Source organism: Lipotes vexillifer, unplaced genomic scaffold (assembly GCF_000442215.2).
Source record: "Lipotes vexillifer unplaced genomic scaffold, Lipotes_vexillifer_v1.1 scaffold520, whole genome shotgun sequence".
NCBI classification, from domain to species: domain Eukaryota; kingdom Metazoa; phylum Chordata; class Mammalia; order Artiodactyla; family Lipotidae; genus Lipotes; species Lipotes vexillifer.
Window position 1 is genome coordinate 196,208 of NW_006784004.1, and position 14,028 is coordinate 210,235.

General features: G+C 36.8%; 1 protein-coding gene across 1 annotated transcript in view; it reads left to right on the forward strand.

Annotated features, from left to right (window-relative positions):
- The window catches only part of DNA2 (DNA replication helicase/nuclease 2), a 47,156-nt gene that overhangs the window by 18,533 nt on the left and 14,595 nt on the right, over window positions 1-14,028 (forward strand). The window contains exons 6-10 of the mRNA XM_007456458.1: window positions 2,303-2,522; window positions 6,472-6,589; window positions 8,073-8,238; window positions 9,675-9,869; window positions 11,429-11,659. Coding sequence (XP_007456520.1) covers window positions 2,303-2,522; window positions 6,472-6,589; window positions 8,073-8,238; window positions 9,675-9,869; window positions 11,429-11,659 — 930 coding nt within the window. The remainder of the gene's footprint in view (window positions 1-2,302; window positions 2,523-6,471; window positions 6,590-8,072; window positions 8,239-9,674; window positions 9,870-11,428; window positions 11,660-14,028) is intronic.

Genomic DNA, 14,028 nt, shown 5'->3' on the forward strand with positions numbered 1-14,028 from the left:
TAGTCTTTAAAAGAAACAACAAAACTTTAGACTTTAGAGCAGAGAATGAGACCTTTAAAAGCCATTTCAGGATAGAACCTTTCTCACCCATAAGTAGTAAATGTGTATTTTCTTAATCTTCATGACCTCTTATATTCTCTATCAGGTGACTCTCAAAGGAGTTTTATAGCATCATGTTGATGAAAAGCATAGAAGTTAAATTGAAGTACCTGTCATTTGTTGTACAGATCTCAGTCTAAAACCACATCACTTCTTTTTCTAGGGGAAAGGATTTTAATAGTAATGTTAAGTTTCATTACCTTTCTTCTAAGTATACATGTGACATATTTAATAAAGTTTGCTTTATTTCATATAAGTATATTTAAATACATGTCATGATCAGATAACATCCATCAGAGAAAACAGATTAATATTTAAGAAATTTCTGATAGGTTGTGGCTTCCCCGAATTCCTCTATCGTCCTCTTCAAAGATTGCAGAAGTATACGTATATTCCTGGAGATTATATTTGAAGCATCCTGAAAAAGTTTTTAAAAAATTACCAAAGGTAGCATTCTTCCTCTTAGAAAATATTCTCATTTGTTAAGAAATAGCTGCTGATCTAAATAACATGAAATTAGCAAAACAAGTCAACTAAATCATGTATTCTGACAGCCAGAATTGTTATACTTTTTGAATCTTGATTTTTAAATGATATAAAATGTTTTATTACTAGAAAATTTATCCTTTTCATTTAAGATTTACATTACATTTAGTATTTTATATGGCTTTGAGTATAAAATAGGATTAATAAATAAAAGACTGTTCCTATCTGACCTTTCTTCTGCAGAATAACTTACTGCTTTGAAAATGAGTAAATCTTAGATAAGAGAAGTGCAAGAGGCTTTAAAAGTTATTTTCATCTCTTCTAATTCCTTTGACATTCATAAATTCCTTTTTTCCTCCTTCCTGTGCTCTTGGCTTATTTAACAGGTAAGATACTAAAATCAGAACCTCTTTTGTAATATAAAACAACAATGTTGAGTACTTAGTGTTAAATATTGATAGTGGCAGAGCTGGATTCATTTAATGATTAAGTAAAGGATATAATGAGTAAGTGCAGGAGCACCTGAGCTTCTCTGAGGGTTGTCGTGGGGTTGGGGGTAGATGAAGCACTGGGTGATCAGGGCCCACACAGCATAGATAGTCGGGAGAGACAGCTCATTCTTACTCAGGTTAGTATGGTGTTACATGGAGAAACACATCCCTTGTTACCGAGGGTGCAACCACGTGCAAGCCATTATATGTTAATCTGTGTAATAATTGTACATCAGAATATTCAGACTGTCATAGTGGCTCCAGCAGTCCAAGGAGTGAGACTTTTGCATTGTAATATAGATAGACTTGAGGAAATAAAGGCCTGAGTTAGGAAGATTATTGTGGGAGTGAACTGAAAGGGACAGACGATAAATATTAAGAAAATTTAAATTATATGAGTTAGCAGTCACAAAAAGGAATGAAATTGGGTCATTTGTAGAGACGTGGATAGACCTAGAGAGTGTCATACAGAGTGAAGTAAGTCAGAGAAAAACAAATATCGCATAGTAACTCATATATGTGGTATCTAGAAAAATGGTACAGATGATCTTATATGTAAAGCAGAAATAGAGACACAGACGTAGAGAACAAATGTATGGACACCAAGGGGGAAAGGGGTGGGGTGGGAGGAATTGGGAGACTGGGATTAACACATATACAGTACTGATACTATGTATAAAATAGACAACTGATGGGAACATACTGTATAGCACAGGAAACTCCACCTAATGCACTGTGGTAGCCTAAATGGGAAGGAAGTCGAAAAGGGAGGGGATTTCTATCTGTATGTATATGGCTGATTCATTTTGTTGTGCAGTGGAGGCTAACACAGCATTGTAAAGCAACGATACTCCAATAAAAATAATAAATAAATAATGAATTATGAGTTAGAACTGATAGGATTCAAACTTGACTGTGCATCAGAATCACTTGGAGAGTTCGTTAAACAAATTCTGGGCCTCACCTGTTGGTCTGGAATGGGGCCTGAGAACTTGCATTTACGACAAATTCCCTGGGTGGTGCTGATGCTACTCATGCAGGAATCATACTTTGAGAATCACTGCCATAAATGTCTGTAGATTCTTTCCCATCCCCACATTCCGTGCGTGCAGTAGAGAGTCAATGCCAGCATATAAGAAATGAGCTAAGTGTTCTAATTCAATTCAATTAAATATTTTAGTTAAATATTTCTAATTAATTAAATATTTTTGTGTTTTGTTTTTTAGGCCAAGTGATGGTAGTAACGGTAATTCAACATGTAATATCGAAGTTATAAACTCACTGGATATTGAAGAAAGCATTTGGTCTCCTAGGTTTGGATTGAAGGGCAAAATAGATGTTACAGTTGGTGTGAAGATACATAGAGGATGTAAAACGAAATATAAGATAATGCCACTGGAACTTAAAACTGGCAAAGAATCAAATTCTATTGAACACCGTAGTCAGGTATAAATATTAATAAGAAAATTATGAGTGTGTAATATATTTAAAATTTTTTAATATGTTTGAAAAGTAGTCGCTTTATATATTTTGATTCAATTCAGGTGATTTTTAATTTAACCCAGCATTTCCTAAACCTAATTTATCACAGAGCTACTGTTTTCATGTAACATCTACATAGGATACTCTTTAGGAAACAGCAGTGTAAATTTATTCTTTTACTTCTGACATTTAATCCAATGATGTTGATTTTTTTTTTCTTAATGTCCCTTTGTTCTTTTTAATTTTTATTTTATTTTATTTTATTTTATTTTTTATTTTTTTGCGGTATGCAGGCCTCTCACTGTTTTGGCCTCTCCTGTTGCGGAGCACAGGCTCCGGACGCTCAGGCTCAGCGGCCATGGCTCACGGGCCCAGCCGCTCCGCGGCATGTGGGATCTTCCTGGACCGGGGCACGAATCCGTGTCCCCTGCATCGGCAGGTGGACCCTCAACCATTGCGCCACCAGGGAAGCCCCATTGTTCTTTTTTTAAAAAAAATATTTATTTATTTATTTTGGCTGCACCGGGTCTTAGTTGTGGCAGGTGGGATCTTCGTTACAGCATGTTTAGTTGCGGCATGAGGGCTTCCTAGTTGTGGCATATATGTGGCATCTAGTTTCCCGACCAGGGATTGAACCTGGGCCCCCTTTGTTGGGAGCGCGGAGTCTTGCCCATTGGACCACCAGGGAAGTCCCGATATATTGATTTTTATTTAAAATGAAATATAGAACTGTATCTTACCAGTAAGTTAAATTCAAGTTTTCTTAATCATCTTCTCCTTGGTAAATATGTCTTCTGTTGTCCTTCAAAATGACCTGAAATTTATATTAATTATAGTGAGTTAACAAATCAAAGTAACTAACATAAAGTTCTATTTTTTCTAATTATTTCCATTACCTCTGCCAACCTCCACATTGGCAGTCTATGGTATGTTCTAGACACTTTTTTTTTTTTTAATTTATTTTATTTTATTTTGGCTGCACCCGTGGCACATGGGATCTTAGTTCCCCCACCAGGGATCGAACCCAAGCCCCCTGCAGTGGAAGCATGGAGTCTCAACCACTGGACCACGAGGGAAGTCCCCTAGACACTTTTAAATAAGCAAAGATAAAACTAAAAGTAGTAACATTATTGTATTTTTATGGTATAATAAATATTAAAGGAACAAATAATCTAACAAATAACATAGCATTTGTAATATAGCTTAAATTTCCTTTTGCCCATGGAATTTTCACATTTTATTTCAGCAGATTTTATGTAAAATAGGTTCAGATTCAAAGTACTGAATTGTATAATCAGGGATTAACAAGATCTTCCCTTATTAAATCTTTCTTGCTATTCTTAATTGTGTACCAAGCACCAAAGGTTCTCACAAAAGCTTTTCCATTTGGGAATGAAAAATAAGGTAACCTTGTTGTTTCACCTATCATTGGGTTTTACAGATACTGGAGGTAGAGTAAAAATTAGGCTTCCCCTATCAGAAGACTTGAATTTTTCACTTTGGTAAAAACAGAAATGGCTGAAATTATGAGCAAAGACTTGGCTAGATTAAAGCCTTCTTGAGAAAGGAAAATCATGTCTAGATAGAAGAAAAGCTATTTTTTTTATTTTAATTTTTAATTTTATTTATTTATTTTTGGCTGCGTTGGGTCTTCGTTGCTGCGCACGGGCTTTCTCTAGTTGCGTCGACGGGCTTCTCATTGCAGTGGCTTCTCTTGTTGTGGAGCACAGGCTCTAGGTGCGCAGGCTTCAGTAGTTGTGGTGCATGGGCTCAGTAGCTGTGGCTCGTGGGCCCTAGAGTGCAGGCTCAGTAGTTGTCGTGCCTGGGCTTAGTTGCTCTGCAGCATGTGGGATCTTCCCGGACCAGGGCTCGAACCTGTGTCCCCTGCATTGGCAGGTGGATTCTTAATCTCTGCACTACAAGGGAAGCCCAAGAAAAGCTATTTTTGAAATCAAAGATTTGAAGAAATGTGTTTTGTGTACATGAGGCTGAAAATTTTTACTTGTGTTTTTAAGGACAAGTTTGTTTGAAATCACTTCTGAATGCTAAAAGGAAGAGAAGTACAAAAGCATTTCAGCATCTAAAGTGGTCTAGATTTAAAGACCTTTCTTCTAAGGCCACTGCTCTAAATTGTAGTTCCTTCAAGGCAAAGAATATTACTGTATTTAACTTTGTTCAGTTGGAACTTTTATCTTTGCAAAAAGAGAAGCTTCAAGAAGAACTTTTAAGAATACAGTGGTGTTTATCATATTTAAAAACAGGAAAAATGATTTGGACAAGGCTCAAACAAATATATTGGAGTGCATATTGCATATTCATTGTGCAAGAAACAAGGAGACATTGAAAGAATAATTATAGTAATTCATTGAGATATATACAAAGATAGATAGATAGATAGATATTGTGGATGAGGAAAGACATAGATTTTCCCTTTTAGGATTTTTTTTTTCTTCAAATTAAAACTTTAATGAATATAATTACTAGTGTATAAGCAAAAGAATAGTAAATCCAGGTATAATTTTTCATTAAAGGTTTTAAATCACTTCCTTTTTTTGTTATGTATATATATATTTTTTAACATCTTTATTGGAGTATAATTGCTTTACATTGTTGTGTTAGTTTCTGCTGTATAACAAAGTGAATCAGCTATATGTATACATATACCTTTTAGGAGATTTGACTTCTCACTTTGGTAATACAGGAAAAGCTTATGTTATAAACTAACTTTAGTTAAGGAAGATCTTTATTTTATAAATGGATTGTGTTCTAAAAATTCATTTCTAAGTCAGTAATGTGGCATTAGAAACATTTTCTTGTTTTTTTTTTTTTTGGCCGTGCTGCATGGCATGTGGGATCTCTGTTCCCTGATCAGGGATCAAACCGGTGCCCCTTGCATTGGGAGTGTGGAGTCTTAACCAGTGGACCACCAGGAAAGTCCCCCTGAAACACATTTTCTAAAGGAAAAATATTATATCGAGCTGTGATCTCTAAACCAGCTCACAGAAACCTATTTCACTTGTGATATAGTTGGATTATAACAATGTTGTAAAATTTCAGTCCGGCTTCCTTTTATAATATGAAGGGAATTTCATTTCAGATATTTTTTCCTTTTAATAAGTCCCAGAAGCAGAATTCTCTTCCTTCTGCCTCAGTTCCCATAAAGGGAAAAATTTAACATAGATGGACCATTAGTTTGGGTTGACTCCCTTGGTCCACAGCCCCAAGGCTTCACTCTGTCATTTATGAGTTCATTTTAATTTTTAAAAGTTTTATTTGGTTACTTATGCTGTATCAGGCAACACAAATGGAGTGCTTATAAGAAGACATCCCAAACATGCTACATAGGCTCAAATGTTGCTGCTAAGGTGTTTCCATGAACTAAAGGAGCTATTTCTAACTTGTCTTAGATGGTTTCTCTGAAGAGCGCCACATAAACTTAAAGCACTTAATGCTCCCTCCTGCTCTGGAAAAAAAACCAGTAAACTGTTAGTAGAGTTAGTCTCATTTAATTGTCACAGTAACTATGACATAAATAATATGAATTTTAGTGTTTAATCCACTCATTTTAAACAGGGAAAATACTGTCTGAAGACAACTTCAAAATGTAAAACATAGCTTGATTAATTTCCCTCTTTAACTTATTGGAGATTATTTACCATCTAAGAAAAATTCTAAATATTTCTTTTTTGTCTGTGTAAAACTGAGAAGCATATACTATGTTTTGTGGAAATTAAATATTTGACTTTGAATTTATTGTATTACCTTTACTAAAATTGGATCATGTTATTTTCAAAATGGAAACAGCTTGATTCACCTTTTGATTTTAAAATTACAATATGTATTGATTGCAAAACATGTATGTAAATATAGAAAGTTAAAGTTTTATTTGATGAAATATACCATGTTTTCACAGCTTGTTCTGTACACACTGCTAAGCCAAGAGAGGAGAGCTGATCCAGAGGCTGGCCTGCTCCTCTACCTGAAGACCGGCCAGATGTATCCTGTACCTGCCAACCATCTCGACAAAAGAGGTTGAGCTGTTTTCTCTCAATTTTACTTCTCTGGGTTTTGTTGTTTGGTTCTTGCCTTCAGTTTTTGGTGACACACATTTATACCTGACAGTCACTCACTGCCATTGCTAGGCCTAAAACAGGTTGTAATTGGTAAGTTGTGGTGCTTTTTTAAAAAAAAGAATTTTAGGGAACTCCCTGGTAATCTAGTGGTTAGAACTCCCCACTTGCACTGCTGAGGGCCTGGGTTCAGTCCCTCGTCGGAGAACTGGGACCTTCAAGCCGTGCGGCGTGGCCAAAAAAAAAAAAAAAAAAAAAAAAAAAAAGAATTTGAACAATATACTGTATAGTTGAAAACACTATTAACCTTTTTACTATATAAGTTCATTTAGGTCATATTTTAGATTCCACAATAAGTGATATCATACGGTATTGGTCTTCCTCTGTCTGACTCACTTCACTTAGTATGATAATTTCTAGGTCCATCCATGTTGCTGCAAATGGCATTATTTCATTCTTTTTTTACGGCTGAGTAGTATTCGGTGTGTGTGTGTGTGTATGTGTGTGTGTGTATCACATCTTCTTTAATTTTATTTATTTTTGGCTGTGTTGGGTCTTCGTTGCTGTGTGCAGGCTTTCTCTAGTTGCGGCGAGCGGGGGCTACTCTTCGTTGTGGTGTGCGGGCTTCTCATTGCGGTGGCTTCTCTTGTGGAGCATGGGCTCTAGGCACGCGGGCTTCAGTAGTTGTGGCACACAGGCTCAGTAGTTGTTGCTTGTGGGCTCTAGAGTGCAGACTCAGTAGTTGTGGCGCACGGGCTTAGTTGCTCCGCGGCATGTGGGATCTTCCCGGACCAGGGTGTCCCGTGTATTGGCAGGCGGATTCTTAACCACTGTGCCACCAGGGAAGCCCCGCATCTTCTTTATGTAATCATCTGTCAATGGACATTTAGTTTGGGATTAGCAGATGCAAAGTATTATATATAGAATGGATAAGCAATAAGGTCCTACTGTATGGCACAGGAACTATATTCAGTATCCTGTGGTAAACCATAATGGAAAAGAATATGAAAAAGAATGTATATATATGTATAACTGAATCATTTTGCTGTACGGTGGAAATTAACACAACATTGTAAATCAACTATACATTAAAAAAATAAATTAAAAATATTTTACTATGTGAAACTTTATTTTAAACTTGCTGTCTTACATTCAAGACACTCTAGATAGCTGTATTTGTCCTTAGCATTCAGCCAATAAAACACCAGCTTCACAATATTTACTACTTATGAGATTCATGGTTATTCAAAGAACTTATCAAGTGAACAAAAATTGAAGGAAATATACCAAAATGTTATCAGTGGTTATTTTAGTATAGTGGGAAATATGAATGTTGTTCTTTCCTTTCTTATGTTTTTGAATCTGAAAGTTATATATAATGGAAAAGATGTATAATAAACTTTACTTAATTCTTAAAAAACACGCATCCTTTTTTCCCTCATAGAATTATTAAGGCTAAGAAATCAGATGGCATTCTCTTTGTTCCATCGTATTAACAAATCTGCTACTGGAGAGGAGAAGACAAAGCTTGCTCCTTTGCCACAAATAATTGAGGAACAGCAAACCTGTAAATATTGTTCACAGATGGGCAACTGTGCTCTTTATAGCAGGTAACACACTGCCTTCCAAAAGTATTATTTCCAGTTAAGTAAGTATTCAACTCAGAATGATTTTACATTGTTGGCTGGTCTGGCATTGATGGTTTCATTTTGGTTATTTAAAACAAAGGGAATAGGAAAAAAAAAAAAACAAGCACAGCTAGTTCATATTATATAACAAGCCTATTTCCTTGGAGGGATAGAATGCTTTTAAAACTTTTTCCAAAAGTGAATATTTTAATCTTGCTGCATATAGTTCCTGGGGAAATGAAATAATTGTAGAACTTATGGAACCTATTTAAGAAAGATGTAGTATAGGCATTGTTAATACAGCTTTTCTTAAATGATATTTCAAGAAATCTTCCCTTTCTTAGTTGATGTTTTAATTTCAAACCTTTTGTAGTTCAAAATAGGGAAATTTGTTCTTCCAGACACTTTGATATGATTCAGTAGACTTGTCTTATTTATATATGTCTATTTTTCTACATATGGGAAGTTTATTAGCTGTCTTGTGAGCAATCATATGTAATTACACCTTCATAGCCAGTGAGAGTTTTGGAGGAAACAAGAAGGTAGTTAGATGTAAATTCAGACTAGGAAACAAGATCAAATCAGAACCAAAGTTCTAAATCAGCCTGAAAATTCACATAAAGGAGTTTTAAAAGTACAGCTGACCCTTGAACAACACTGGGGTTGGGGGTGGCAACCCTCCCTGCAGTTGAAAATCTTAGTATAACTTATAGATGGCCCTCCATATACGAGGTTCCTCCACATTCCTGTATTTAGCCAACCTCAGATCATTTAGTACTGTAGTATTTACTATTGAAAAAAGTCCGCGTATAAGTGGACCTATAGAGTTCAGTCCCATGTTATTCAAGGGTCAACTGTATTGTATCAAAAGATCTCTTAATGGCAGAGACCGTGAACCATGGGAAATCTGGGCCTATAGTACAAGCACATATTTTTGAAGTCTTAAGTTTTACTCTCCATGTTTTATATGCTATCCTATAATGTATTTGTTTCTATATAAAAATTCAAAATTAATATTGAGCAAAATACTCCACATGGTTCTTCATGTTTTTTGTTGACTTTCTTAATGGCACAGAGCTGGATGTACAAATATTATGATTTTGAGAAATGCAGTCCTACAAAAAGCCAAAACTTGCTACATATAGGAATGAAGAGTGGGCTATAACGAAACTTCAGCACTTGTTAGGGGAACGGTCATTCAAGGCAAAATAATGCAGTATTGAGTTTCTAGTGCATTTTGTTTTGTAAAAAGCCGTTTGGCTTATGAAATGTTGAAATGACTTTAAAAGAAAATTAGGGGCTGTGGTTATAAGTTATGATGATTATCATATATGTGTATTTATTTTAGAAATACCTCATTTCATAACCCGCCAGTGAAATGTTTCATATGCATCTCTGACTTGGAGCTTTATCTTTAGAGCGGTTGAACAACAGATGGATGACAGTTCAGTCCCGACCAGCATGCAGCCCAAAATAAAAGAAGAAACCCAGCATCTAAAACCTACACACTTAGAATATTTCAGCCTTTGGTGTCTAATGTTAACCCTGGAGTCACAGTCAAAGCATAATAAAAAAAATTACCAAACTATATGGTTAACGCCTGCTTCAGATATGTAAGTGGTCCATTTAATACAGTAAAACTTCAGTAATTTGGATTAGCCAGTGGTATGAAATTTGTAATTCATGACAAATACAGGTTACGTAGCATGTTAAAGCCATGCAGTTTCGTATATTCATGCCAACTCCAGATGGCTGTCAGTGAATTGTTTCTAAGTAGAGCACCATTGTTATTTTCAGTAGATTAAATATACCTCGGGACTTCTCTGGCGGTCCAGTGGTTAAGACTCCGCGCTTCCACTCCTTAGGGTGTGTGGGGCGGGCTGACGACTAAGATCCCGCATGGCATGTGGCACGGCCAAAATAGATAAATAAATACACAAATACGTAAATAAATAAACCTCAAGAAATCTTACTTAAAAAATTACTAGTGAAATTAAATCCTTTTTCATCAGTGAAAAGACTATAAACTTGAGTATATCATAAGGTGAATTTTAGCATATTGGTACAGTGGAAATTAGTGAAGTTTTACTTAATATTTTAAATACTAGCATTTTGGAAGTCTTTATTTTTGTAAGTTTTGATAGAGATTCACATTTTCTAAAGTGGGTCAATATTGTATTTTGTGAGATCCGTTCTTTTACAAGTTACTTGTAAAGTTATAACTTTCTATATCTTTGCATAGTATATTTCTTTATGTAATATTTAGTTGCTTTTGATCCATTTCTTTCTTTCCAGAATGAATATTGATAATAATGTGACTTTAGACCTTAGATTGTTATTTCCTTAATACTAGACTTTAACACAAGGCACCATTACAGTGGAGAAAGTTTAAGTCGTTTTCAACAGACTACATAAGTACAGTAAATACGTCCAGTGTATGCGCCAGCAAGCTTCTCTAGTATAATAGTAATGCCTGAGAGATTGTAAATGCTTAATGCTTACTTCTAAGAGGCAGTGGACTTATCACTTTGCTTGCCATTGTTTTAGTAACAATAATTATAAATTCTCTTATAAACACTAAAGAAATACGTTACTACTTTCTTCACTTCAGGTTCAGAGTCAGGTTATTACGATTTGTCTTCTGTAGTGTTATATGTGTATCAGCACAGGAGGTGGGGTGTCAGTCAAGAATCAAAGTGCTGATATGCAAGTTGTTCAGAAATCTCAGGGACTTCCCTGGTGGTCCAGTGGTTAAGAATTCGCCTTCCAATGCAGGGGATTTGGGTTCAATCCCTGGTCTGGGAACTAAGATCCCACATGCCTCAGGACAACTAAGCCCGAGCACTCTAGAGCCCGCGCGCCACAACTAAGACCTGATGCAGCCAAATAAATAAATAAATATTTAACAAAAACAAAAACAAATCCCAGACTGTGGGTGCAACAAGGGAGGTGCTCCCTAGCACCTGTCTAGAGATCTGGTGATGAGAGATTTTCTTTTCTTTTCTTTTTTTTTTTTTTTGCCTTGTCGCATGCATGCGGGATCTTAGTTTCCCAACCAGGGATCAAACCTGTGCCCCCTGCAGTGGAAGCAAGAGTCTTAACCACTGGACTGCCAGGGAAGTCCTGAGAGATTATTTTAAAACTAATTTCTCTTTTTCTTTCTCTCTCATAGGGAGGAGAGTGGCAGCTGCATCAGGAACCTGATTAGAACAGAACATGTAAAGACAGTTTGTGATGGACAATATTTACATAATTTCCAACATAAAAATGGTGTCATGCCTATCACAAATCTAATGGCAGGTGACAGAATTATTTTAAGTGGAGAAGAGAGAACATTGTTTGCTTTGTCTAGGGGGTACATGAAGGAGATTAACATGACAACTGTAACCTGTTTATTAGACAGGTAATGAAATGTTCCCTTTTTGGGTTGAGGGGTAAAGCTTTATTGATATGTAAACATATACCATATGGTTCATCCATTTAAAGTGTATAATTCAGTGATGTTTAGTATATTCACAGAGCTGTGCAGTCAGCACTAAAATCAATTTTAGACAATATTCATCACCCCCAAAAGACTCCCTGTATCCTGTAGTCACTCCCCCTGCCCTAGGCAACCACCAATTCCCTTTCTATCTTTATAGATTTTTGCCTCTTCTGAACATTTCACATAAATGGGATCATACAATATGTGGTCTTTTGTGACTGGCTTTTTTCACTTAGCGTACTGTTTTTGAGGTTCATCTTCATGTAGTGGCATGTACCAGTACTCCATGCCTGTTAAAAAAATTTTAGATAAAATTCACATAACATAAAATTAACCATTAACCATTTTAAATGTAGAGTTCAGTGGCATTTAGCAATTATCCAACTGCTAAACTTTTGTTTAGTACATTACATTCCATAGTGCTAATGTGGACATAATCTTATCAGATTCTCACAACCACGTGTACAGCAGGCAGGACAGATGCCCTGTGTTGGCTGTAAAGCTTATTTCTCCTTAGCACTCTGGGCACTCACCGTTTCATTCTCTCCTTTTTTTTAAATATTTCATTTTTTATAATTTTATTATTGTTATTATTTTTTGTCTGCGTTGGGTCTTTGTTGCTGCGTGTGGGCTTTCTCTAGTTGCGGCGTGTGTGCTTCTCATTGCGGTAGCTTCTCTTGTGGTGAAGCACGGGCTCTAGGTGCGTGGGCTTCAGTAGTTGTGGCACGCGGGCTCTAGAGTGCAGGCTCAGTAATTGTGGCGCACGGGCTTAGTTGCTTCGTGGCATGTGGGATCTTCCCAGATCAGGGATTGAACCCGTGTCCCCTGCGTTGGCAGGTGGATTCTTAACCACTGTACCACCAGGGAAGCCCTCCTTTTTTTAAAGAAGATGCTTTTTTCCATTTATAGTTGTAAATACTTTATATTTATAAAGTATAAGTTAAAACAAAGTGAGTTAATTTAATAATATTAAGTAAATAGAAAAGTCGGTATGGAAATTTGTGGTAGAAACTAATATCCATATTTGTTAATATCCATATTCCCGGGCTTCCCTGGTGGCGCAGTGGTTGAGAGTCCGCCTGCCGATGCAGGGGACACAGGTTTGTGCCACGGTCTGGGAAGATCCCACATGCCGCGGAATGGCTGGGCCCGTGAGCCATGGCCACTGAGCCTGCGCGTCCAGAGCCTGTGCTCCGCAACGGCAGAGGCCACAACAGTGAGAGGCCCGCGTACCGCAAAAAAAAAAAAAAAAATCCATATTCCATTCTTCCTGGACCCCCAGCCTTTCTTGCATTTAAGTGCCGGCATGCGTCACATTTCTTAGTGGATGGAGATCAGTAATTGGGATGCAGTGGAAATGTCCAGGCTTGCTCTCTGCTAATCAGTAATCCTAGTTAAGCCATAACCAGTCCTAGCCTAGCATTCATGATATTGGAGTATCAGCTGTGATATTTCTGTTGTTTCTTAGGAATCCCTGCAGTCAGTCCTTTGAGGTATTTATTTGGCACCTAACATGTATTAGGTGCTTTGTAAACCCTTGAGGAACTCATAGTCTTGTGGGTAGCAAATAAATAAATATGTTTTTGGTCTAATATGACAAGTGTTTGGATTGATGGGAACACAGAGGAGAGGCATTTAACCCAGCTTTAGGAGGCTCAGGGAAGGCTTTGTGAAAAAGGTCATTCCAGATCTTCACCCTGTGGGTGAATAAATTAGCCTGATGAAGCAGTGTGAGAGGAGTATATCAAACAGAGGGAACAGGCTGTGGAAAGACCTGATACACCATCAGTGGAGTGTTCAGGAAAGCACAGGTAATAATTAGTTTCTGGAATGTAAAAGATAAAGAAGGGAATGATTGGAGAGGTCAGGTCATAGAAGGTCTTATATACCATATTAAGAAATTTTGACGTTACTTTTTCAGATGTACTGAAGAGTTTTAAACAGAAGAATGATAATAATCAGATTTGCATTTTTCTGTGGATGCACTGTGGAGAATAGAGTTAATTAATGGAGGCAAAACTGAAAGCCGAGAAGTCAGGCATCTGTTGTAGTGGCCCAGGCTTGAGGTGATTGAGGGCAGGGTAGTTTTGACAGAGAAGGTGGAATGACTTTGAGAAGTATTTAGAAAGTAAAACTGTCTGACATGGGATCCTGATCGAGTGTGCAGGGTTGGAAGAGAGTGAGGGAGAGGGAAGGATCAAGACAGCTGTGTGGATGCAAGAGCCATTAATTGAGGTCAGGACCACAGAAGAAGGATCGGGTTCAGCGGGAATAAAGAGTTGTTCAGT